This window comes from Phacochoerus africanus, chromosome 12, assembly GCF_016906955.1.
Source record: "Phacochoerus africanus isolate WHEZ1 chromosome 12, ROS_Pafr_v1, whole genome shotgun sequence".
NCBI lineage: Eukaryota > Metazoa > Chordata > Mammalia > Artiodactyla > Suidae > Phacochoerus > Phacochoerus africanus.
Window position 1 is genome coordinate 25,449,872 of NC_062555.1, and position 27,281 is coordinate 25,477,152.

Here is a 27,281-nt window from a genome sequence, read left to right on the forward strand (position 1 = left end):
TCGTATATGTTCTTAAGGCCTCTGATTTCTCACTGGAAAACAAAAGGATGGCTTCTGATGTCTGAATCCCTTTCAGCTCAAGGATCTAACAAGCAGCCTAGTCTTTGATAGTAGCTTCCTAATTGTAGAAAAACTGCAATTCATTTGAGAACTAGTGAGCACATAAAAAATAGCCATTACAATATTCCCCGGATTCTAAGGTATAAACAGTTTCGTATTTTAGCTTTATTTTCCCCAGGGACATACCTGCAGTATATGAAAGTTCCCGGCCTAGGGGTCAAATCGGAGCTGCAGGTGCCAGCCTACACCACAGCCACAGCAAGGCAGGATCTGAGCCACATCTGCAACCTACTCCACAGCTCGTGGCTATGCCAGATCCTCAACACACTGAGTGAGACCAGGAATCAACCTGCATCCTCATGGATACTACTTGGGTTCCTAACCTGCTGAGCCACGCTAGGAGCTCCTATTTTGCAGTTTTGAAATGAGAATATGCATCTTTTTCAAATTGTGTACATATTTTTGTGGCAGTACTTTTTTTTCCTCAGGAGAGCTTTTAAATTGGTAACATATCTTAAAGTCTCTATAGCATCATAAAATTGAAGAAGCCCGACATATGGTATTCCAAGGCATCTAAGGCAGATAACTGATAAAGAATGCTACCAGTTATATTGTAGTATATCATATTGTAAGACCATTCTATGTGAAATGTTCAAAGGTGAAAAATATGTGTCTCACAATCAACTAAGATTTGACATTAAAAGATTAAACAAGAAAATTGTGGATTTCACAGATTTATGGCATATGTGTCTTGCATTGCTAAGAAGAGCCATAGTGGCAAAACGAATCAAAAAAGATTTCTAAACATGAAAAATTTTTTATTACCGACTGCTTAAGTTAGAAATGATAAAAGGAATGAACATGGCATTTTAAAGCTTTAAATAATTAAGAAAGGAAAAACCCAAATCTATTCTACTTACTAGAATAGTAAATAACAGGGGCCAAGCTAAATGTCTGCATTGTAGATTGATTTATTCCATTAGTTCCCCTATGTGTGTGCTCTGTGTTTCTTGGCTGGGTCCTCTGCATGTGGAAATTCCCTAGCCAGGGATTGAACTTGAGCCACCAAAGTGACAGTGCTGCATCCTTAACCTGCGGTGCCACAGGAGAACCCCCCCCCCCCCTTTTGTTTTCATAGTGTATATTTTTCCTAATCTCGAAATACACTGATCAGGGAGGGGAGTTCCCTTCGTGGCTCAGTGGTTACCAAACCGGATTAGAATCCATGAGGATGTGGGTTTGATCCCTGGCCTCTAGCTCAATGGGTTAAGGACCCGGCATTGCCATGAGCTGTGGTATAGGTCACAGACGAGGCTTGGATCCCGCCTTGCTATGGCTGCGGTGTAGCCTGGACCTCTAGCCTGGGAACTTCCATATGTCTCAGGTGCAGCCCTAAAAAGCAAAAAAAAGAAAGAAAGAAAGAAATACACTGATCATTTTTAACATAGTCATCGTCTTTGTATGTTAGATTCTGAATTTATTGTACTGTCTTGGGTAAATTGCCAAATTGCTAGGATTTTTGTTTTGTTTTAGCGACCGGGGGAATGCACTGTCTTCCCTTTGGCCTTGGGAAATAATTAAAATATCCCCAAATTTAGAGCTATACTTTAAATGAGAGAATTTTATTTTGCAATTTAACATGTTATCAGCAGTTTAATTAAACTGTTCACCTTGGGGAAAATTAGTGTATTTCTGTTTTTCAGAGGTCACTTTGCTTCTTTCTGAATCCTAAACAAGAGGTATGCTCTCTTGTGTCTTTGTTTTTATGCTATGAGTCAGTGCTTATTGAACATTTATGAAAGGAAGAATACCACATTAAAAACTTTCTTTTCTTACAATATCGACTGATGCTTAAAATCTTTTTGGCTACTGTGGTGCTATTCTAGTTTGTGACCTATTTTCTGATTTGTTTTTAAATTTAAATGTAGTTGATTTATAATAGTGTATATGTACAATGTTGTATTGTAGTTTCAGATGTCCTTTTCTGATTTTTTTTTACCAGCTTTTAATAATTAAAGTCAGTTGAGGCTCTTATTTACAAGGCTTTATTTTCTTGCCTTTTACTTCTTCATTTGAGGTTCATCTGTAGTGAATTCAGCTGTCTGCACTGAAATTTCCAGAACCATATCTTTAGTCCTACATTTCAGTTGCTTACAGAAGATGACCAGTCAACTGTCCCAGTACTCAGTCTTTCTCCAAATGGGTGATCTTTTTCTTTTTAAACTTATTTCTCGTTACTATCTGATTTCCCTCAAAACATGGAAGATTTTATTCTTCTCAGCTTTGCCTACACACCTGATCTGTCTTCAGAAGTGGTTTGCTTGCTAATGGTGTATTCATTCCAGACTTTGTTCTTTGTGCCATCAGCTCTAATTTAGCAGTCCTTAATCCTCTCTCCCTTTAAAGCCTAGTTCAAATCTTGTATCATGTGACATCTTCCTTGTTTGACCTTATCTGGTTATTTATTCATATCCTCATCACCTAGTCAGTTGTGTACTCATACTGGTCAGTACTCATATTCAGTTGTGTTTCTAGATTATTAAAAGATACCTAGGGAGTTCCTGCTGTGGCTCAGTGGGTTAAGAACTGAGCTGTAGTATCCATGAAGAGGCGGGTTCGATCCCTGGTCTCTCTCAGTGGGTTAAGGATCTGGCATTGCTGCAAGCTGTAGTGTAGGTCACAGATGTGGCTCAGATCTGATGTTACTGTGGCTGTGGTGTAGGCCTGCAGCTGCAGCTCCGATTCGACCTCTAGTCTGGGAACTTCTGTATGCCGCAGATTTGGCCCTAAAAAGAAAAAGAAGAAAAAAAGATACCTAATTTCTAGTATTTTGCTAGATTCAGTGCAGCAAAATTCTAAAATAATAAAACAATTTTAGATGGTATCTAGGAAATTTTATTATGTAAATAAACATTTTTTCAGTTTTTATTTTTTTAATAATTGATTTATAGCACTAAGTTTAAGGTGTTCAGAATCATGGTTTGACCTCCTCAAATTTAGGAAATGATTACCACAGTGAGTTTAGTTGTATAATTCAACTCAGAAGTTACCAAAGAGGTTGTAGAGTCCACAAAGACAAGAAATATTTTTCTACACAATTGTGTTAGAGGGTGTCTCACATCAAGTAATAACAACAATAAAACTCCCAATTTTTTATTCCCCAGAGGCACCACTTTCAACTCGTTGGGTCGTTTTTTTTGTTTTGTCTTGTCTGTCTTTTCTAGGACCATACCCATGGCACATGGAGGTTCCCAGGCTAAGGGTGGAATCTGAGCTGTAGCTGCTGGCCTACACCACAGCCACAGCAACCTGGGATCCAAGCCGCATCTGTGACCTACACCACAGCCCATGGCAACGCTGGATCCTTAACCCACTGAGCAAGGCCAGGGATTGAACCGCAACCTCATGGTTCCCAGTTGGATTTGTTAACCATCGAGCCATGACAGGAACTCCGGGTTGTTCTTTTTCTACTCGATAATGTCTGTTCACTTTCCACTGTGAAAAATGAGAGTGTAGCCTGCTTTATTCCTCCTCCTTGTCACACACACAGTCACGAGCTTTTTTCCTTCCTCCATAACATGATAAAAGAATCTTTTTTCCTCACATAAAATTCAGTACCAGTGTTGATGGCAGTGTGATTATGCAGAATTAGGACATGGGTGCTCAGAGTGTGATCCAGAAATCCCAGAGGGGATCCCAAGCTCCTTTCAGGGAGTCTGTAAGATCTAAAGTGTGTTCATTACCGTACCAAGATGTTATTTGCATTTTTCACTCTCATTCTTTCACAAGTATACAATGAGTTTTCCAGTACTGTGACATGTAGTGATGTCATCATACTGATTGCTAATGAAATATATGCTTGTATATCGTGTCTTCTGGAATTTCCTAAGGTAAAAATACCTCAGTAGATTAATGCAGAAGAAGCAGATATGAAAATTTACCTGTGTTCTATTAAACCATACACCCAAAGAGATTTGTAAAAATGTAATTCATTAAATACTTTTAGAAACAGTCATGTTAATACATATTGGGTTTATTATTGTTATTTTTCAGTAGACACTGAGCAAATGTTGATAACTTATTTAGTTAAAAATAGATTCTACCATATTTTAAGATATAATTTGTTAGAATTACTCTTCGAGTCAGTTTTCATTTACTTCGAAATTGAAATGTTTTCCCTTTTCGTTTGGCATACTGTGATTTAGGAAGTAGCTAGTATTTAATATTAGAGCATCAAAACCTTCATTAGCATCAACCAAGTTTCCCGGAATTTTTGTTACTGTAATTTTAGGAGAAAGCAAACTTGTATCGAGAGTTTCGTCAATATTTCATTTCAGCAAGTATTTGTGAAGTGTTTGTGTTTGCATATATGAGAGAGAGAAGCATAAGACCACAGCCCCTGCCTAGTTGACTTAGCCTTGATAGAGATTTATCTCAGTAATATCCCCATGTTGTATTTTCAGTATCCACACTTACACAGTAAGAATTAACGTTCAGGTTGGTGATATTGAGTCACTGCAAAATTCTCAGAGAACAAACAACAAACATTTTGTGTAGGAGATTTCATTACAATAAGAAAGATGGGGCCATCTCAGAATTATAGGAGTATATGAAGCAAAGTTTTCCAATTACTACTAAGTTAAACAAAATTTACTTAACATAGTTTTTATATAGCACTTTATAGTTTAGCAAGTGATTTAGCCTGTGTTATTTCATTTCCCCCTAATGATATCCCTTTATATAAGATCCTGTGCATGTTTTACAGATGTCTGATTCAGGCTTTCAAATGGAAGCTGACTTGCTCAAGGATGTGTAAAGGTCGGACTCAAATTGAGGTGTTCTGACTTCTGATCCTGTGCTTTCACTGTTTAAAGACACCTTGTTTTTGGAGTTCCCGTCGTGGCACAGCAGAAACAAATCAGGCTAGGAATCATGAGGTTGCAGATTCGATCCCTGGCCTCGCTCAGTGGGTTAAGGATCTGGTGTTGAGTGTGAGCTGTGGTGTAGGTCACAGATGTGGCTCAGATCTGGCGTTGCTGTGGCTGTGGTGTAGGCTGGCAGCTGTAGCTCCGATTAGACACCTAGCCTGGGAACCTCCATATGCCACGGGTACAGCCCTAAAAAGACACCTTATTTTTAAAGCATTCAAAGTAAAGATTCTCCTATACATTTTGGAGGTCATGACTGTATCTAGTATAGGCCTTGGCCATCATAAACTGTCATAGTTAACTCAAATTACTAGAAAGTAATTTAAAATTCTCACTCTGGCCATAGATCTTATAAACTTTGCAAGGGGTTAGACTCAAGTTTGAATATGTATTTTTGGCTAAAGAAGAATTTTCTTGTTTCAAACCATTAAAAACTCAAATATGTTGTTTTACTGATCTTCAGGACTAGTCTCTGACCATAATGGTGGGGATGCACTGAGAACATTCAACAAATAGCTACAGTAAAAGAGTAAGGTATTTCTTGCCTACACATAGTTCTAATTTGTAAATACAGTATTGCAAATTACAGTGAGGGCTTCACCCACATATACTGACTCAAAGATTCAGATAGCAAACTGGGGAACAATTCTAGCACAGAGAACTTTCAGCCATCAGTTATGAGTCTTAAGTTAATTTTTATCCGTTTGGTTTTTACTTTTTAAAATTCTTTCTCCTCTCTTCCCATAGGTTTGTAAAAGAATGGACTTGGTCTGCCAGAGAATGTTGAATCAGGGATTTCTAAAAGTGGAGAGGTACCATAATCTATGTCAGAAACAAGTTAAAGCACAACTCCCTAGGTATGTTACCATTAGCATTGATGGTCATTTACAGGTGGAATTGTGATTACAGTTGGGGATTTGGATCTTGAGATTTTGGGTTTTTTTAATCTCAGTAAGGATTTACATGTTAAATAGTTTCTAAGTTTTTGTAGCAAAGGGTACACAGATCACAATAAATGATTTTACTCTTAGTCTGTTCACTGTCACCATATCTGTTCAACATTGTAGTTCAAGCCAGGGGATTTAGGCAAGAAAATTAAGGAAAAGGCATTCAGATTGAAAAGGAAGAAGTAAAAACTCTCTTCACAGATGACGTGATCTTGTGTGTGCATGATATTATGTATGATAAGCTGATTATTAATGCTAATTAAATGAGTTTGGCAGGGATACCAGATTCAAGATCACTATACAAAAATCAATTGTTTAATTCTATGTGCTAGCAATAAACAGTTCAAAAATGAAGTTTGGGCAATTCCATTTACAATAGCATTGAAAAGAATAAAATACTTAGTGAAATATATAACAAAAGTATGATACTTAGTACGTTAAAAACATTGTTGAAAGAAACTAAAGATGACTTAAATAAATGGAATGGCATTCTATGTTATGGATTAGAAAGTTTTATATTAAAATGGCAACACTCCCCAAATTGATAGATACATTCAGTGCAACCCCATCAAAATCCTCTTGTCTTTTTGCAAAAATTGACAAGCCAGTCCTGTAATTCTTACGGAAATGCAGAAGACTCACAATCAAAATAGTCTTGAGAAGTTCCTATTGTGGCTCATTGGAAATGAATCCGAGTAGTAACCACGAGGTTGCAGGTTTGATCCTTGGCCTTGCTCAGTGGGTTAAGGATCTGGAGTTGCTGCGAGCTGTGATGTAGGCTGCAGACATAGTTCTGATCCTGTGTTGCTGTGGCTGTGGTGCAGCCCGGCAGCTGTAGCTCCAATTTGACTCCTAGCCTGGGAACCTCCATATGCCAGGGGTGCAGCACTGAAAAAAGCAAAAAAAAAAAAAAGTCTGGAAAAAATTGGAAGACTACCACTTCCCAATTTCAAAACTTACTGCAAAGCTACAGTAAGAAAACAGTGTGGTACTGGCATAAAACTAGACATATAGATCAATGGAATAGAATTGAAAGTCTAGAAAATGAACCCTTACATTTTTAGTACATTGATTTTCAAGAAGAATGCCAAGACAATTCAATGGGAAAGAAAAGTGTTTTCAACAAGTGATGCTGGGACAAAAGAATGACGTTGGACACCTTTCTTAAACCATATACAAAAATTAACTCACAATGAATCATACACTTAAGTGTAAATGTCAGTGCTGAACTGTAAAACCCTGAGAAGAAAACTTAGTTATAAACTTTCATGAACTTGGGAGTTTCTGCTGTGATGCAGTAGATTAAGAATCCAGCTGAAGTAGCTCAGGTTGCTATGAAGGTGGGGGTTCAATCCCCGGCCTGGTGCAGGGGGCTAAAGGATCTGGCGTTGCCACAGCTGTGGCATAGGTTGCAGCTGCAGCTTGGATTCATTTCCTGGCCCAGGAACTTCCATATGCCACAGTGCAGCCATAAACATAAAAACCAAAAAAAATCTTCATGAGGAGTTCCTGTCATGGCTCAGTGGAAACGAATCTGACTAGTATCCATGAGGACACAGGTTCGACCCTGGCCTCGCTCAGTGGGTTAAGGATCTGGTGTTGCCGTGAGCTGTGGTGTAGGTTGCAGACATGACTCGGATCTGGTGTTGCTGTGGCATAGGCCAGCGGCTACAGCTCCAGTTTGACCCCTAGCCTCGAACCTCTCTATGCCATTGGGTGTAGCCCTAAAAAGACCAAAAAAAAAAAAAAAAAAAACAAACAACAACAACTTCATGAACTTGGATCAGGCAGTGTTTTTTTATTAGATAAAACACCAGAATCACAAATAGCAAAAGAAAAAAGTAGACAAGCCAGAATTCATCAAAGTTTAAAATTTCTGTGCCTCAAAGGACACTATCCAGAAAAATGAAGACAACCTGCAGAATGGGAGAAAACATTTGCAGCTCATATATCTGTTAAGGGACTTATGTCCAGATTGTATTAGGAACTCTTACAACTCAACAGTAAAAAGATGAGTAACTCCAGTTTGAAGGTGGGCAAAAGATTTGGTAGTATAAGAAGATATACTAAGGAGTTCCTGTTGTGGATCAGCAGGTTAGGAGCCATGAGGATGTGGGTTTGATCCCTGGCCTCACTCCTTGGGTTAAGGATCCTGTGTTGCCATGGCTGTGTTGTAGGCCAGCTCTTGTCCCGCCCCCTAGCCTGGGAACTTCCATATGCTGCAGGTGCAGCACTAAAAAAAGAATGAAAAAAAACAAGAAGATATACTAAAAGACAACAAGCACATTTAGTCATCAGGATATTGCAAAGGAAAATAGTATAAATACTATGGGATACCACTTCACATTCGCTAGGATGGAGGACTAGCATGTTTTGAAAGGCAGGTATAGGGAAGCCTGTGGACAAATTGGAACTTTCGTATACGACTAGTGGGATTATAAAATGGTATAGCCACTTCAGAAAACAGTTTCTCTAAAAGGTAAACACAGAGTGAGCAAATGACCCAGCAGTTTCACTCCTAGGTATATACCCAGGAGAAATGGAAGTATGTCTTCACAAAAACTTGTTTACAAATACTCATAGTGGCATTAATCATCATAGCCCAGAAGTAGAAACAACCCAAAAGTCTCTATCAGCAGATGAATGGATAATCAAAATCCTGGTATGTCCATGTGATAGAACATTATTTAGTAATGAAAAGGAATGGAGAACTCCTGAGACGTTGCAACATGGATGAACCTTGAGGACTATGCCAGGGGAAAGAAGATAGGCACAAAATACCACATGCTGTTTTGATTCCAGTTATCTAGAGTGTCCAGAATAGGCAAACCCACAGAAACAGAGTAAATTAGGTGTTGCCAGGGACTGGGTAATGGGAGTGATTGATGATGGTTACAGGCTTTCTTTTGGTGGTAATGAAAATGTTCTGAAATTTCATAGTGAGGGTGGGTACACAACTGTGAATATACTAAAACCTACTAAGTTGTATACTTTAAAAGTGAATTTTATTATACACCAGTTACATCTCAATAAAACTTTCTAAAAGTTGAACTGATTTTATAGGCCAAATTTGTGGTCTTTTGTTTTTATGTCCATGTGTAATTCTTTCATTTATGTAACTTCTCTGATTCTAATAACATTAGGTTTGAGACAGCCAAAGAATAAAGCAAAATTTTTTTTTGGATATTTTATCAATGAGTACTAGTCCTTGGCAAGGATTTCTAAACATAGTGATTCACTTATAATTGTAGTTAAATTATGACCCAATTGTAGATTTCTAAATTAACATGTGAATGTGAGACTTGCATTAAGGAATTTTGATTGCTTAATGGTTGCTTCCTTTTTTTTTTTTGGTAGGAGAGAGTCCGAAAGGAGAAACCATTCATTAGCCCGTCATGCAGATATCCTTGCTGCTGTTGAAACAAGGCTCTCACTGTTAAATATGACTTTCATGAAGTATGTGGATTCCAATCTCTGTTGCTTCATCCCAGGAAAGGTAAAGTGGGATTGCTTACCTAGAACAGTGGCATGGCACTGTGTACACTTCAAATTATTATACACAGTTACAAGGTGATTTTTTTAGATGACAGAACTGTTCCTATTATTTTTGAATGAATTTCTGTGGATGGATTTGTTTAGCTTCTGTGCAGTCACTTATATAAATACATATCATTTATCAGACCTGGATAAGATTTGGCATAAGACTCAGAATCTAAAGTTTCTAACTGGTCACCTTTTATTTTTTTTTTTTTTGTCTGTCTTGTCTTTTTTTAGGGCCGCACCCACGGTATATGGAGGTTCCTCAGCTAGGGCTCCAATCACAGCTGTAGCCACCGGCCTATGCCAGAGCCACAGCAACTCGGGATCTGAGCCACCTTTGCGACCTACACCACAGCTTGCGGCAACACTGGATCCTTAACCCACTGAGCAAGGCCAGGGATCGAACCTGCAATCTCATGGTTCCTAGTCAGATTGGTTTCTGCTGCACCAAGATGGGAACTCGTAACTGGTCACCTTTTAGAGTATACTGCAAACGTGTCAGTAGCTAATATGAGGAAAGTGAGGTACACCAATGAATATATTTGATCTTATATTCAAAATTCTAACTATGAAATGTACAGTAGCAGCCCTACTGTTCTTTAGGAAAGCTCTTTAAGGGTTCATACTAAAGAAGAAATTTTGAGCTTTTATTCTTTGTTAAGATGCCAGAGATACAGCAATGAACAAGATAGGTATTGTCCCTGCCTTCAAGATTGTTTTAATTTTGGGGAGGTGGACTAGGAGAGGTAGGCTGGTTTTGTTTTGTTTGAGAAATGTTTGGTGAAGACAACTTACATCCAGATTTGACAAGAATAAATCATTACCATATAGCACTGTACTCGAAGCTAAGCAGTAGTGTTGTTTAACACAGAAGTATACTGTGGTGTTTTTGTCATTATTATAAGTTAGTAACAACCCCAGCATTCAATATGCTTCTCATATCTTCACTAGCATCTTCTTGAACTGAGTATAAATTCAGAATGAAATAATGTTTATATCTTTTTATGTGGGAGGATTGGAAGTAGATGGAATTGAAGGTCATTTTGCTACTTAGTTGATAATGGAAGAAGGTTCCCTTATCATGGCTGAAATTAATTAGTGCCTAGTAAAATTTGTTCTCTTTTTGTTATTTTCATAGATAATTAATATTGGCAATATTTTACATGTATTTTCTCCATTTTTAATTTTCTGTGATGTTTATTGGGAGCGATGGGTGTCCTGTTTCTTACTTTAAGATATTCGTTGGTGTGCCTCACTTTCCTCATATTAGCTATTGACGCTTTTGCAGTGTACTCTGAAAGGTGACCAGTTAGAAACTTTAGGTTCTGAGTCTTATGCCGGATCCCATCCAGGTCTGGTTCATAGGTATTTACTCTTCCGTGTTCCTTGTTTGCGGAACTAGATAGAATAGGTTGTCTCCTATAGCCTCGTAGTTTTCACTGCATATCTCATAATGCTAAGATTATGAATACTGAAGGAACATGTCAGTGTGTCATGACCTCAAAGACAGTTCAGTCAGTTGTTACAAGAGTTGTTTAGTTTGTAGCAAAGTCTGTGTGACCTGCAAAGCCAAAGATATTTTACTGTCCGCCCTTTGCAGAAGTTGCCCATCTTTTATTCCAGTTTGTTCAGAATCACGTAATTGGCATGATGGTATTTACTGTCCAAAGAGAGATGAGGTTAAATCCAGTTAAGTCCTGCTTTTTGGGGGGAACCACTGTTGACGTTTCTCTTTAAATTCTGTTACCAAGTGAGGTGGTAGCAGGGGAGCCTGTCTTCATTTTCCAGCTGAAGGGCACCCCGGGGCATCTGCATTGCTCTGCTCCTTAACTGAGGGAACGTTTGCACTGGGAGTCTGCCATCCTTCACAACAGCCTAGCCTCATTTCTCTCCCATAAATGTGAACTTTGCTGGAAAAACAACCCCTAAAAAACAAATACTTTTTGTTTTTATTATCACGCTGGCTTATTTGGTTTCTTAAAAGTGCCATCTTTTTAGTTTATATTTTGCCTAAAACAACACTGTATACGCAGATTATTACATTTTATCTTTGTGTAACTGGTCCTTTTTCGCTTACTTAGACTAAATCTAAACTGCTAGCTTAACACTGTTTGCGGTATTTGAGTCATTTTATGACTGATCCATTTTCACTTTCTCATGCTTAAAAGTGAGGACATTCTATAAGATTATTTTCTTTCTTTCTTAACTTGGAGGGTATTGTTGTTTTCCCCAGGATCATGCTTCTGGGTTATACTTAAAAGTTTTATAGTTTGTAAGAAAACTCATTTTTGTGGTTTTATATGTAATAAATCCACATATCCATTTTGAGGGTTCCCTGGTGGCTCAGCGGGTTAAGGATCTAGTGTCACTGCTGTGGCACACGTTCAATCTCTGGCCCAGGAACTTCCGCATTCAGTTCCAAAAAAAAAAAAGAATGTATCCTTTTTGTTAAAATTCAGATCTCCTAAAATGAAGTAGGCACTTCATTTTATAAATTACTTTTCATAAGTTACTTAAGTGAATATGGGTAATACCAACATTAGTTTACATTAGATCGCCTGTTATGTACCAGAAGTTTGGATGTGCAGACTAACATTTGGGGAAATTTTTTCTTTTACTTATTCTCTGAAACAGCAGTCAGGTTTATTCAGAAAATTGAGTGGTAGGTTAAATATAGATGACTATCTGCTTCCCTCTTTCTCCTGTCATATTGTAAGTCAGCTAATTCTTAAAAGAAAAAAAAAGATATAGACCTGAGAATGACATCAGGAGAGGAGATAGTAGCAACAAAATTTTGGAAGCTGGAAAGTAGATGAACAAGTGGTAACCAACTTAGCAGAACTGAGAAAGTTAATTTCTAAGCTCGCAGCAGCAGTAGCAGCAGCAGCAGCAGTGAGGGAAGCTGGGAGGCGGTCCAGTGTGCACAGCTGACCCTGGAAAACTCTAGGCACTTCTGACAGTGGGTGGGAAACAGGAAGGTTGCTTGAGAATCTTAAGAACGATTTAAACCCACAGATACCTCTCTTAACTCCAAACAAGCTAGATCATTGTCCTTCTGCTCAGTGAAAACCTAAGGCTTAGTTTTTGGAGGGGTTTAAAATGGGGTCTCTTGACGGGGAGACCATACTAATAACAAGGGCATTAAAAGACAGTCTGTATAGGGAGTTCCATTGTGGCTCAGTGGGTTATGAAGCCGACTGGTATCCATGAGGATACGGGTTCAATCCCTGGCCTTGCTCAGGTGGGTTAAGGATCCGGCGTTGCCGTGAACTGTGGTGTAGGCCGTTGCTGTGAACTGTGGTGTAGATTGCAGACACAGCTCGGATCTGGCGTTGCTGTGGCTGTGGGGTAGGTCAGCAGCTGCAGCTCCGATTTGACCCCTAGCCTGGGAACCTCCATATGCCGCGGGTGCGGCCCTAAAAAGCAAATTAAAAAAAAAATCAGTCTAAAGAATTTAGACTGGTTGGTATTTTGCCATTATGATCTGTGGCAGAGATAAGCAAACTTTTTCTGTGAAGAGCCAGTAGTCACTGTAAACCAGCTATAATGGAAAAAAATAAAAATCATTAAAAAAAAAAAAAGCTAGTAGTAAATATTTTTGGCTTTGTGGGCCACATGGTCTCTGTCATAAATACTCACCTCTGAGAAACAGCCATGGGTCTACAGCACATGGTAAATGAATGGGCGTACTTGTGTTCTAATAAAAATCTTCTTTACAGAAATAGGCACAGGTCAGTTAGGGCCGTGGTTGCAGATTCTCACCGCTAATATTGATAGTCCATTCATCTTCTCTCAGAACTAACTATAGACTCTTGGCTTAGTCCCATATATATTTCTCAAATCTTCTGACGCAGAGGTCAAAACTTTTTATGGTAAGCTCTTGGTCAGGATCTACAGCTCACACATACTGAAAGACACATGTAAACAGAGGCCAACTAACCATTCTGGGAGATAGAATAATGAAAAGAGACATGAATAATTTCTTCTCTTCATTGTACTGACAGCCCCAGTAACCTTTTGTGCTTGTTGAAACATAGTGGTGGGAGTTCCCCTTGTGGCTCAGCGAGTTAAGAACCTGACTAGTATCCACAAGGATGCGGGTTCGATCCCTGGTCTCGCTTAAATAGGTTAAGGAGCGGGTGTTGCCACAAGCTGCAGGGAAGGTCACAGTTGCGGCTTGGGACCCACGTCGCTGTGGCTGTGGTGCAGGCTGGTAACTGCAGCTCCAGTTCAACCCCTAGCCCCCAGGAACTTCTATAAGCTGCGGGTGTGGCCCTAAAAAGTAAAAGGATAAATAAAAATAAAAATCAGATAAATGCTATGCTTTCTTAATGTGTGTCTCTAAAGCCATTTCAGCCACTGATGACTGAGTGCCAGAAGTGTGGATTTTACTAATGCTGTATGTCCTTTTTTCTTCACCTTGTTCTTTAAAGCATAGTTGACTTACAATGTTGGGAAATATATATTTTTAAATATTTTTAATTTTTTTGAAAACATGGGTGATTCCACCTGGCTAAAAGAATCTCTATATAATAAGATTTGAAAACATTGTTTCATAAATGGAAGATTTGAAGGAATGGAAAGAGATGGCTTGCTTTCAAACTATGTTTAGAAGGCTAGATATAGTAAAGATGAAAATATTTCACAAATTGGTTTATAGATGTAATTGGATATTAGTAATCCCTGTGGGACATTTCGATATAAAATTAATTCTAAAGAATAAGGGTTATAGAAGGGAGTTCACTGCATAATAATTTTTTTTTTGGTCTTTTTGCCTTTTTCTAGGGCCGCTCCCGAGGCATATGGAAGTTCCCAGGCTAGGGGTCCAATCGGAGCTGTAGCCATCAGCCTACACCACAGCCACAGCAAAGCGGGATCCTTAACCCACTGAGCGAGGCCAGGGATCGAACCCACAATTCATGGTTCCTAGTCGGATTCGTTAACCACTGCGCCACGACGGGAACTCCAGCAGGAAATCTTTTTTTAAAAAAATTTACTATTGGAGTTCCCGTCGTGGCGCAGTGGTTAACGAATCCGACTAGGAACCATGAGGTTGCGGGTTCGGTCCCTGGCCTTGCTCAGTGGGTTGATGATCTGGCGTTGCCGTGAGCTGTGGTGTAGGTTGCAGACTTGGCTAGGATTGCAGATGTGGCTACAGCTCTGATTCAACCCCTAGCCTGGGAACCTCCATGTGCCTCGGGTGCGGCCCAAAGAAATAGCAAAAAAACAAAAAAGCAAACAAACAAACAAACAAAAGATTTCCTGCTATGCTGTAATGGGATCCACGGAATCTTGGGAGTGTTAGGACGTAGGTTCAATCCCTGGCCCATGAACTCCATATGCCAAGGGGCAGCCAAAAATAAAAATAAATAAAGGTAAATTAAAAAAAAAATAGACTAAATGCATGGTACATAATAGGACCACATCCGTGTTGGTTTCCTGTGCTGTCACCTGTTTGTGCACATCACCTAGCCACTCACCTCCCTCCTCCTCCCTCTCCTGCTGAAGCTTCTCTTCCCCGCTGAGATCCCACTTAACTCTCGTTGCCAAGTCCTTCATTAGGCCTGCTCAGTCCTCAAACAGAGCTTGTCGATCTTTTTCATGAAGCATTGTGTTTGTAGGTTGATTTGACTCAGTTTGAGCTATCCTTTGCTCCCTATGGGTCTTTCACTGAGTCATGTTGCCTTGGATAAGATGTATGTCTTCTTCATGCTTGAATCATTGTAACAGTCATTTCTAGTTCAGCTGAAACATAATGTAAATATTCTTCTATCGACCAAATTGATGTACATAAACATTATAGGTCCATTAATAAAGCTGTGAATAAATAAACTCTTTCAAGTATTACATATTTTTAAAAATCTCTCCCAATAAAAATTTTAACTGTGACCTTTATGTTCAAAACAAAATTTGGCCTCTAAAAATCACGTTGTCTTTTGTCTTTTTAGGGCCACACCCGCGGCATATGGAGGTTCCCAGGCTAGGGGTCTAATCAGACCTGTTGCTGCCAGGCTACACCACAGCCACAGTAATGCCAGATCCAAGCAGAGTCTATGACCCACACCACAGCTCACGGCAACGCTGGATCCTTAACCCACTGAGCGAGACAAGGCCAGGGATCAAACCCACAACCTCATGATTCCTAGTTGGTTTCCGCTGTGCCACGATGGGAACTCCTAAAAGTCATGTTTTTGTATTTCATTTAACCCTGTGGCTTGCCCCTAAACCGTTTTATTTAGATATGCCGGGGTTAAGCAATTTATAATATTTGACTATATCACTCATTTAACAAACATTTATTGGAGTTCCCAGTGTAGCTCAGTGGAAATGAACCTGACTAGTATCCATGAGGATGCGGGTTTGATCCCTGGCCTCGCTCAGTGGGTTAAGGATCAGGCATTGCCATGAGCTATGGTGTAGGTTACAGACCCCGCATTGCTGTGGCTGTGGCTTAGGCTGGCAGCTGCAGCTCCGATTCGACCCCTAGCCTGGGAACTTGCTTATGCTGCATGTGTAGCCCTTAAAAAAACAAAAAGCCCCACATTTATTGAGTATCTGCCATGTGCCAGGCACTGCTAGGCTGTGAAACTACATATGTTCTCTTCTTTCTTCGTGCTTACTAGATTATGGGAAGATAGAAATGAACAGAAAGATGTACTTAAAACTTGTGTGTTCTGAAGGGAAAATTGTGTTCATCTCCTTTGACAATGCTGTTAATAACAATGTAAACTGAAAATGGTTCAGGAGTTCCCATCGTGGCGCAGTGGTTAACGAATCCGACTAGGAACCATGAGGTTGCGGGTTCGGTCCCTGCCCTTGCTCAGTGGGTTAACGATCCGGCGTTGCCGTGAGCTGTGGTGTAGGTTGCAGACGCGGCTCGGATCCTGCATTGCTGTGGCTCTGGCGTAGGCCGGTGGCTGCAGCTCCGATTCGACCCCTAGCCTGGGAAACTCCATATGCCGCGGGAGCGGCCCAAGAAATAGCAAAAAGACAAAAAAAAGAAAATGGTTCAGAAAAGACTGCTTACTCTGAGGTTCCTGAGACCTCAGGGATGAGCTGGAAATTTGGGGTTGGAGAAGGTTGGGGAGATAATGCAGGGAGAACATCCGAGAAAAAGGATCATAATATGTAAAAAAGGAGGGGGCTTGATTTAAAAATTCAAAGAGCTGATGGTCACTTTGTACCTATGATGCCATCTACCAGCCCCGAGGCCGATGTAAAGTAATACTAGAGTATTACAGTGCTTTTCTTACGTATAACACATGGGAAAACGTCAGTACTACTGTGGATCAGTTACTATCCTAACCTTGGCACTGAGAATCTAGTCACGACGAAGAATCTTTTAAAAAGATGCTATATTACCACTTTAGCTTATATTTTTAATTTTTATTAACCATTTTATAATTAGGTAACTTTTGTCACAGCTTCAAGCATCTAATAGCTTCCATAAATTTGGACTGTTTGGTGATGCAGATTGTTTATTTCAAACCCTTGAACTCCTGACCAAGCCAGGCTGCCTCTGACCTTGAAGCCATTGCTGTTGTTATTCCTGCTTAACTGCGTTTCTCCCCAGATCCTCCGGTCACTGACTCCTCCTCACCCTTCCATTTTGCCTTAAATATGTCAAAGAAGCCTTTCCTGATTACCTCTTCCCCCATAGGAGTTATCAATTTACCTCTTTTTTTCCACTTGGCACTATTTTGAATTATTTGTTTGCTTCAGCTTCATGAGAATAAGAATCTTGTCACCTGTGTTCACTGTTTTTATCCCGGTGCTTTGAAAAGTGACACATCTGTAGTAGGAATTCAGTAAATGCTTACGGGTGAGGCTGTGGTCACAGAATTAAATTATAAGCCCAAGAGAAAGTTGTTTCACTTTTTTTTTGAATGTATATATTTCCTTACATGTTCAGTAAGTTATTATTAAACAAAATACCATTTTCTTCTGGAAGGAGTTTATAATCTAGTAGTGATGCCAAAAATACACATGTCGCTTAACCCCCAGTGCCTCAGGATTCGGCCTTTGACTCTTGCTCTCTGTCTTCTCCCTTAGCAGGGCCAGTCCCTCATGCCACTAGCTCCTGAGGCCTCTCCATCATCTGCAGTTTCTCTCCTGCTCTCCTAACCTGTATCTCCAGATAGGCCTGCCTGCCTCGTGTCACCTGCATGTCCCATGTTATTCAAAACTAAAAAATGTCTTCTTTTAGTGCATGTGCCTGTAATACACCACCTCAGCCCAAGGCAATTAGTAGTCATTTCTCCAGGCCACTAACGTGGCCTCTGTGAAGTCCTCTTTGATTCACAATAGACATATCCTGACGGTTTCATTTTGCTGATATGTGTTAGGCACACATGGAGCTAGACTGACATGGATGAGCTCATTGACCCAAGCGTCTAGAAAGTGTCAAGGACTGTAATTTGCCCTGGTGCTCCTCTGCAAGATTACATGTTTCCTCCATGTATGTATGCCTTGGGTTTCCCCATTGTAATTATTATTAAAATGAAAAAGGATCTTTTGCTACCCTTTGGTGATAGCAGGAAAGCAGGATCTGAGGAGACCGGGAGAAACGGCTTTTCAAGGATAAGTAGATAATGGCAGCGTGGAAGAGAAGGGAGTCAGGCCGAGTCCGTGGGGCTTTGGGAAACAGATTCAGGCTAGGGTGAAGTAGGCTTGGAGGGTTAGTGGAACATGGGTTTGGGCAGTGCCCCACCTCAGCTCCTGCTTGCCTGCAACCAAGATTGAACCTCTCAGTTTAGTCTTCTAGTTTCTTCAGCAATTTGTATGTCTCTCTTGTATCACTTCTTTACAGGTATCTTTCCCTGATTACACTGTGATTTCCTTCAGAGCTATATATTATTTATTTATTTTTATTTTTGTCTTTTTGCCATTTCTTGGGCCGCTCCAGCGGCACATGGAGGTTCCCAGGCTAGGGGTCGAATTGGAGCTGTAGCCACTGGCCTACGCCAGGATCCGAGCTGTGTCTGCAACCTACACCACAACTCACGGCAACACCGGATCGTTAACCCACTGAGTAACCCACCCTCCCTCCCTGCTTAGCTGTTTTCTTTAAAAAAAAAAAAAATGAAAGTGCTAACGAGAGCTCGTTATTTTAGGTGATTGATGAGATTTATCGTGTGTTGAGATATGTCAATTCTACCAGAGCCCCTCAGCGAGCTCATGAAGTACTTCAAGAGTTAAGGGATATTTCCTCCATGGCAATGGAGTACTTTGATGAAAAGATTGTTCCAATTCTGAAGAGGAAATTACCAGGATCAGATGTGTCTGGAAGACTCATGGGCTCTCCTCCAGGTACCTCTTGTGTGTGATGTGTTCAGTTTGTAATTATGTTCATACACAGATTTGTAACTTGCCCCCCCCCCCTTAACTGTATACCTTGAACTTTGCTGGGTCTGTAACTGTCTATCTGCAGCCTCATTTTTAATGACAGATTAGATTACAGACCATAGCTTAAGTCACTGATCTGCTGCTGTTAAGCTCATTTGTCTCCAGGTTTTCTGTATTTGAACTCACTCTGCAGAACAGTCTTGTGGCTGTGTGTTTGTACACATCCCCAACTGTTAGCTTAGAAAAAAACTATTAAAGCAGAGTTGCTGGATGAAAGCCTATATATATGTCTATGTTTTTGGTGTTTCTGACTAGTGTTCATTATCCTAAAATAGCATTGAAAAAATTCTCATTGAAATAACCAATGAATTATTTCAGCCCCTGCAGCATCTGGCTGCTACAGATGCATAAAGCTGTTTTGAACACTGTTGAATCCTAGATTTGTGCCCTTATCTACTGAAAGACAGAATTGTTCAATATCTTCAACCCCTGTAAACATTTTAAATCAGGGAGCACATTTGTAATGAAACATTTTGTTTTGTTCAGATTAGTTAGCTCCTGGAGTACTTACTCAGTGGGGCTACTGAATGGCTCTCTGTAATTTAATAAGAAAGCCTACAGCATGTCTTCTATTGAGTACCTGTTATGCACACAGCACAATACAGAGACTAAAAAGAAGTGCAGCTCATGGTGTCTGCTCGCAAGAATCTTATTTCGTAAAGTAAGACATATCCAGCCTCAGATGGTCGGAGGCAAGAGGAGTAGTTTAAAGCAATGTCCACTTAAGTGCCGCATGAGTGGCAGAGACAGAATCTTGAGGATTGTTGTTAGCTGGTCTGATTGAGACCTCACAAGAGGTAAAAACTGATCTGAGCCTTGTTGGATAAAGATAGGCAGAGAGGGAAACAAGAATGCATCAGTCAAGGACAATATTCTGATTATTTAAATGTGCAAGGGGAAAATTAGGTGCCTTTGAGGGTATGGATGGATTCATCTGGTCCTAAAAAGCTTCAGGAGATGAGGATTTTTTAAAAGTAGGTTATTAGTTTCAAATAGTGATTTTTATGCCCATGTTACATTCTGCTATTCCTAAAACAGAGTATCTCCAAAGCCTTTCTACACAATGTCAGAAATTCTTCATGATCATTGTGTATGATGTAACTCACTTTTTGATGGTGTCTCTGTTGTCAGGCTAATGTCGAAGCCTTTGCATATAATTAAGCACAGAGAGGACTTAAGAACGTGCTAGGCCTGTGCTTCTATCTCAGATGTTCATGTTTGTGTGCAATAAGGAAGAAAATAATTCTACTCTGATTTTACCACTGCACTTTCTTACTAGGTCCTCAGAACGGTTTGTAATATTTTAAACACAAGTTTTATGCCACTAAATGCCTTTCCCCATGTGCTGGCAATCCACATATTGCCACATGGACATGAGACTCAGAATGCAAATTCATTTATAGTTACAGTGTCTGTTAATTCATTAGACCAAGTAGATGGCAAAGAAGAAATCGTCAGAAGTAATATTAATAGGGATATTCCATTTTTGAATAAGATTAATTAATGAAGTGTTCCTGGTGATGAGACAGTTGAAGTGACTGACTGTGTTGTAAACTCTGTCCCCGCAGTTCCAGGACCTTCTGCAGCCCTGACAACAATGCAGCTCTTCTCCAAGCAAAACCCTTCAAGACAGGAGGTTACCAAGCTCCAGCAGCAGGTTAAGACAAACGGTGCTGGGGTGACTGTTCTCAGGCGTGAAATTTCTGAGCTTCGCACCAAAGTGCAAGAACAACAGAAACAGCTTCAAGACCAGGACCAGAAACTGCTAGAGCAGACCCAGATCATAGGTGAGCAGAATGCACGGTTGGCGGAGCTGGAACGCAAACTACGAGAAGTAATGGAAAGTGCGGTGGGAAGCTCCTCAGGGTCTGGGCAGAATGAAGAGTCTCCTCGGAAACGAAAAAAGGCCGCTGAAGCCATAGACTCTCTTAGGAAATCGAAACGCCTCCGGAATAGGAAGTAAACCGCGCTCCAGAGGAAGCCCCAGCTTTGTGGCTTGAGCAGTTCCGCATATCAGGATGCTGTGAGCAGCACGGTGTCCCTTCGGCTTCTAGGCTTTCAGAACACACCTTAAACTTGAACTCTCGCGGTTGGGACAGTCTTCTCCCGCTTCTCCTGGTTGGACTGATGCACAGAACCTTTTTACTTTGCAATAGATTTGTACTAACCACACCTGTTCTATCATGTTTCAAGACGTTAACTTTTTTCTGTGCAGATGTTTAAAGTAAGTTTGTCTCTGCATATATGCACATTACATAAGGATCTTAAACCAGTCTTGACAGACTAGAAGTTAAGTTTAATACAGAAAATGTCCTGTTCACTTGAAAGAAAAGACCTACTTTTTAAATGGACATATCTTGGTTTTTTTTTTTTTTTTTTTTTAAAGTTGACTTTTTGTTATAAGTGACCTTTGTCTGGAATGTCTGAAAAGTAGTAAATGCTTTTTGGTATTGAAGTAATGGGTAACTAAAATGGACTCCATAGTATTCACTGTAGAAGGGGCCTCTACAGTATTGACTCTATATTTTTATAAACTACTGGCAAGGGACTTATCCAGTTGTTAGATCCATGTTTTCAGTTCTCTTGGGGGGCCATGTCCTACGTTTGCATGGACGGCTGCATGCACTGCCTAGTCAGCTCGCTTGAAAAGCTCTTGCACTGGTATCGTCTTGAACCTCCCTCCTGCTCCACTCTCTAGAGCAGCGTCTTAGTTTAAGGCTTAACATCTTGCACCACGACAGCTTGCCTCGGGGGCAGGGGGGTGGTATGTGTTAGTCCATTTGTCCTCCAGTTTTACGGGAATGTGAGAGTCCTCAAGCCCATCGCGTTAACTGCCCTCTGTAGGGTTCAGGGGCACTGGCTGAGGCAGAACCCCAAATTCTTTCCATTGGTGTCAGACCTCTTGGTACCGAGTTCTGTTCCTTGCTCACTACTGTGCGTGCTCGTTGATCTAACGCAGTCATGCCCTGTGGTGCGAGGAAGGAACCCAACTTGTGGGATGCAGTTTTGCCATTGAAAGAAAGTCCGCTGAAGAAAATCGCACTATGAAAAAGCATTTTGATCATTTCATTTCTGGGTGGGGGGAGGTGACCTGAGGGAAGCTTTTTAATATGACGTTCAAGCTTTCCTCATCCCGCAACTCTAAACAAAAGCTTTAATTTCGTTTGCACTCCTGTTGTGAGCTTGTAACTGGAAAAGCATGTCTTGCACTGTTCAACCTTCTACGTGGTCACTTTAACAACCTCCAAATTGTGTCCAGTGATTCTTTTCCCCAGTTGTGTATTTTTGAAACATTCAGCTATTACTGTCCTAGTTTTATTTTAATGTACTAAATTAGGTAGTCACGATTTGACCGTTAAGTTCTTTGAAGCAACTGTTGCCTTGGGCTTCGGTAATTTAAGATCAACTTAGGTGTCATGTAGAGTACTGTCCCTTTCCAGGTGGCAGTGTGCCGCCTGTATAAAACCTAAGGCTTTGGTAAGTACCTGAGTTGAATAAAAGCACAAGGTCACTGCCCTTTTTTTATCCGTCCACCATGACATGGTTATGCATCCTTTAGATTAAGCTCTCCAAATGAAACATTTTCTTACCCATTTTTAATATTGTCCTGACTTTATATTGTCCTTAGAGTTCGATCAGTTCTTTGTCTTAACTCTGAAATCTGAAACACCATTTACAATGTAGTATGTTTTCAATGAAAAGCCGTAAAATAACATCCAAGTGTTTCGTGGTTTGTTGGGAAGGTAACTCTAAAATAAACAGTTTCCAAAACATTTGTCAGCCAAGGTCATCCATAAAAGTCCCTGTCTGGAACTCATTGTCTCCGCAGGTCTCGCTCGTGTAATCCTAGGATTTAGCCATATTGTCACAACTCTGGAGGAGGCCTCCTGGATTGCTCTTGGTGTTGAATAGTCTGCTTTCCTGGTAATAGGAAATCTTTTTTAAGGAACAGAATACTTGTCTACAGGTTTACAAAATATGAACCTTATGCATCAAGGGGATTTTTTTTAACAGTTATTAATGAATTATTTTACGTTTCCTGGGTTTCTTTTTAAACTATACCTAGATACCCTAAGTGTCTCTATTGTCTTCCATTAGTTAACAGGAATATTTGGCTTCCCTAAGAAGCATCCACACTGTATTAGAAGCTAAGTTTTCCGTTTGAAAATCCAAATTTCTGCCGAATACACTTGTAACCACCTGCCCATAAGGTTGATGAGGTGCACTTGTAAATGCATGAATGTGGCGTAGCAATAGGAGATTACAGCACTACAGTTGCATTTTAAGTCTCAGATCTTACCTGGACTAGCTCAAAACATGTTAAGCTATGATTGCCTTGGCCAATTTGATGGCTATTGTACTTGCATTTGTATAGTATAATAGTATGTAAGTTTCAACAAATCACGAAATGTTTCCATCAGCCGAAAGTGACATATGTTTCAGGAACATTGTAAATTCGCTTTCCCAAGAGAGAATTTAAACGCTCCGCTCCGTGTCAATATTATGTTGTCTAGAGCAACATTTCATAAAGTATTCCTGTCGTCTTCCTTGGCTGTCTTTCAGAGGAGACGTCTCTAATGTAGTGAGTCATTCCCGCTCACACAGTGACGCTGGTCCAACACTGCAGACCCATCCCGTGTGGCAGGAACGATGTACAGAGCGCAGGGGACTGCCTCCCTCGCCCCCGCCACCCGGACCGGACTTGGTGGGCACATGCTCGGAGAGAATGGATTAGTTTAGAAGGCGAGGGTGCAGACCCCTGTTGTCCTCCGAGCTCCTCTCTGAGGTAAAGAGCTTGGAGACAATGGGGCAGACCCAGATGGAATGCGAGTAATCATTCTGTTTAAAAAACTTGGGGTGCCATCCGGTCTAAAGCCACTGGTTTTGGAAGCAACGTTTTTTTTTGTTTTTTGTTTTTTTTTTGGTAAATCGTGTTTTTGGAGTACTGAACTTCATAGGGGCTTGCCTTAATCTCTATTTAGTAGTTTCAAGACATATGCGCTATTATTCTACTTGTTAAAATGTTAAAATAGTCTATGTAGCCCCTAAAGTGGGTAAAACAGAGTATAATTAATGCCTAATAAATAAGCTAAAAGGTGTCACTGCAGCTGGATTTTTGAGAGAAAATGGACATATGAACATAGGCTATGTGTAATAAAAATAATGGCACCTTAAGATTGCACTATTTTATGCATTATTTTATATGCCATTTCATAGCCTGCACTTTAATCTCCAAAGAAACGATGTGTGATGTCCCAGTTGTTCCTTATTAATAAACTTTTTCCTGAGACAGGGCACTTAATTCTATTTTACTATGCCGAATTAGTTTCTTGGAGGTGGATTCCTTTTTTGAGTTCTCTATTTCCTTAGCCATAATATTTTCTAGGATCTAGGAACTCCCTATCTTGTCTGTTTCCAACAGTATGTAATTTTAATTTAATGTAATATAAAATCTCATATGTGGTGATCAGCACATTCTTCTCTCCTGCTCAAGCAATGAGTACGCATTTGTTAATACTTAGCAAAACCCTCTAAAAATGATCGTATGCTGAAAGATCGAAGGCCAGGAAGAAAGGCATTCTGAAAGGAAGTGCCGTGTATGATACCGCCTCTTGGAAATGGCTATTTCTAAGGTAAAATCCACCAGAGATGCCATTCAATTACTTGATTTGGGATCTGAATTCCTTTAGTCTTAAAGTGAATTTTCAAGAAATGCTCAATCTGCAAAATGAAACTAGCAATTAATTGACTACTGCCATGATTTTTAATAGCAATACATTGATCTTTGCGATACATACATACGGTATAGGCTTAAGTAACGTTGGCCTTTTCCAGTTTCCTAAGACTCTTGTTAAATTTCTGAAATTCAAACGTTAAATTGAAATTTTTTTCCTGTTGTGTCTGAAGAGAACCATGGAATTCTAGAAGCATTTCGGTCATCTGTTAGGTCCATTGCCAAAGTATACCGGTTCATATCAAAGCTATACCAAAAGTTTAGATGTGTTCTAAATTCCTTTCTGTGGTACCATGTCTGTTTACTTATGGTCATGAGCAACAATCAATTACTAGCTTACGTTCTGGAATTTTAATTGTTAAAACCGAATTCAATTACTGGAAAGTGAAAAACACCTCCCGGTCACACAACAGGGTACGTAAATAAATGTGTTGTTACCAGTGTTACTTGTTTTCTTTGTATTTCATGCGCAAAAGATTATAGAGTTTCTAACAAATGCCATATTAATAGCTACCGCCTCTTCAAGTGCTGTATTGTGTGTTTTACATGTTAGTTTAGTCCTCACCATTGCTTACTAAAACAGGTTTTACTCTGTATAGGGAAGTTAACCTCCGACGAAGCAACATGCAATGTTACACAAGTAAGCGCCTAAGTGGGACTTCAGCCCAGACCTACCTGCCTCCAAAGCTTATGTATTTTTTTTTTTTTAAATCTTTTTTAAAAGGCTTCACCCACAACATATGGAAGTTCCTGGGCTAGGGGTCGAATTGGAGCTGCAGCTGCCAGCCTACACCACGGCCACAAGCAACACAGGATCTGAGCCACATCTTTGGCCTACGCTACAGCTTGAAGCAGCGCCAGATCCTTAACCCACTGAGCACGGCCAGGGCTCAAACCCACATCCTCATGAATGCTGGTCAGGTTCTTAACCCATTGAGCCAGAACCGACTCTCAAAGCTTACGTGACTCTGCTGTGCCCTGCTACATGTAAAAACACCTAGGAGCTCAGAGTCTATGTTAGTTCTTTAAACTCAATAAACACACAGGTAAACATTCCACACATTGATGAGAAGCAGTCAATGCCCAAACCACTGATGTTAAGGCTATAAACGTATAGAACTTAAAACCCTGACAAGCCTTGCCTTGAAGGAGACAACTTGTGTCCCAAGTTTTTTGGCAATGGATTTACACTAGGCTTAGGGGTAAAAGGAAACATTTTTAGGGCTTCTAGAACCTGCCATCTTAAATAGGCCATCAGGAGTTCCTGCTGTGGCACAGTGGGTTAAGAACCTGACTGCAATGGCTCAAGTTACTGCAGATGCAAGGGTTCGATCCCTGGCCAGGTACAGTAGGTTAAAGGATCCGGCAGAGCTGTGGCTCAGATTCAGTCGCTGGCCCAAGAAACAAACATATGCTGAGTGGCCTAATACAGATCCATAGTTGCCTTCCTGTGACATTGGCTATCGATCAATAAAAAGTATGACCTCCAATTTTTTTTTTTTTGTCTTTAGAGATGCATCTACGGTACATGGAGTTTCCCAGGCTAGGGGTCAAATCAGAGCTGTAGCCACCGGCCTACACCACAGCCACAGCAGCTGAGCCACGTCAGCGACCTACACCACAGCTCAGTGCAACGCTGGATCCTTAACCCACTGAGCGAGGCCAGGGATCGAACCTGCATCCTCATGGATACTAGTCGGGTTTGTTAACTGCTGAGCCATGACAGGAACTCCAGAGAATTTTGTTTTCAGTAATTCCCTATCACAGTTATATCTTTATGAAAGATACGAAATTCTGAATATCTAGTTTTGGAGCCGGAAGACGTATTGAAAAGAGAAATAGTATTCCTCCCCAGCAGGGTGAAAGAATTGGTGATCACAGAGTTCCCGTTGTGGCTCAGCGGTGAATGAACACAGCTAGTACCCATGAGGAGGCAGGTTCTATCCCTGGCCTCGCTCAGTGGGTTAAGGATCCAGCGCTGCCGTGAGCTGTGATGTAGGTCTCAGACATGGCTCGGAGCTGGCATTGCTGTGGCTCTGGTGTAGGCCAGTGGCTACAGCTCTGATTCGACCCCTAGCCTGGGAACCTCCATATGCTGAGGGTGCAGTCCTAAAAAGACAACAACAACAACAAAAATTAGGAAGAATACTCTTCTTTGATGCATGCTTAACCTGCTTTGGTTACGACCTTAGATAATGTGAGAGAGATCACAGATGAGTTTGTGCCTAAGGATGAAGGTGACAGTGGCGGTATCAGTTGCCCCAGCACCGTCACCGCATTCTAGTCATGGAGCTATCAGAAACCCCGAAAAATACAGGCAGCTGCTGTACCTACCGCCCAGTCTGCAGAGGGTGGAACAGGGTGGAGAGCTTAATTTCTATGTCCACCAGGTGGCTCTGTTGCCACATCAAAAACTCCTATTGTTGGGTAACCAAGAATATTTAGCAATACTGCTGCTTTAAAAACAAAATGATTATTTATGACCTTCTCCACGTTAATTCCTGAAACAGTTCTTATGGGCTCATTACCAATGATTCTGTCATCCAGAAAATGTGTTTCAACTTGTTTGTATACATTCCTCTGGTTTTGGTGAAACCTGAAAGCAAAATTATAGGAAATTATGAGAAAAAAACAAGCGGTGGACATTCGAGCAAGTACAAATGATGT

At 40.5% G+C, this 27,281-nt stretch overlaps 1 protein-coding gene across 1 annotated transcript in view; it reads left to right on the forward strand.

Moving 5' to 3' along the window:
- Window positions 1-25,060, forward strand: part of FBXO28 (F-box protein 28) — a 31,993-nt gene extending 6,933 nt beyond the window's left edge. Inside the window, exons 2-5 of the mRNA XM_047754799.1 lie at window positions 5,736-5,845; window positions 9,293-9,431; window positions 18,589-18,784; window positions 20,449-25,060. Of these exons, the coding sequence (XP_047610755.1) occupies window positions 5,736-5,845; window positions 9,293-9,431; window positions 18,589-18,784; window positions 20,449-20,843 (840 nt within the window). The 3' untranslated portion in view covers window positions 20,844-25,060. The remainder of the gene's footprint in view (window positions 1-5,735; window positions 5,846-9,292; window positions 9,432-18,588; window positions 18,785-20,448) is intronic.
- The last annotated feature ends 2,221 nt before the right edge of the window (window positions 25,061-27,281 follow it).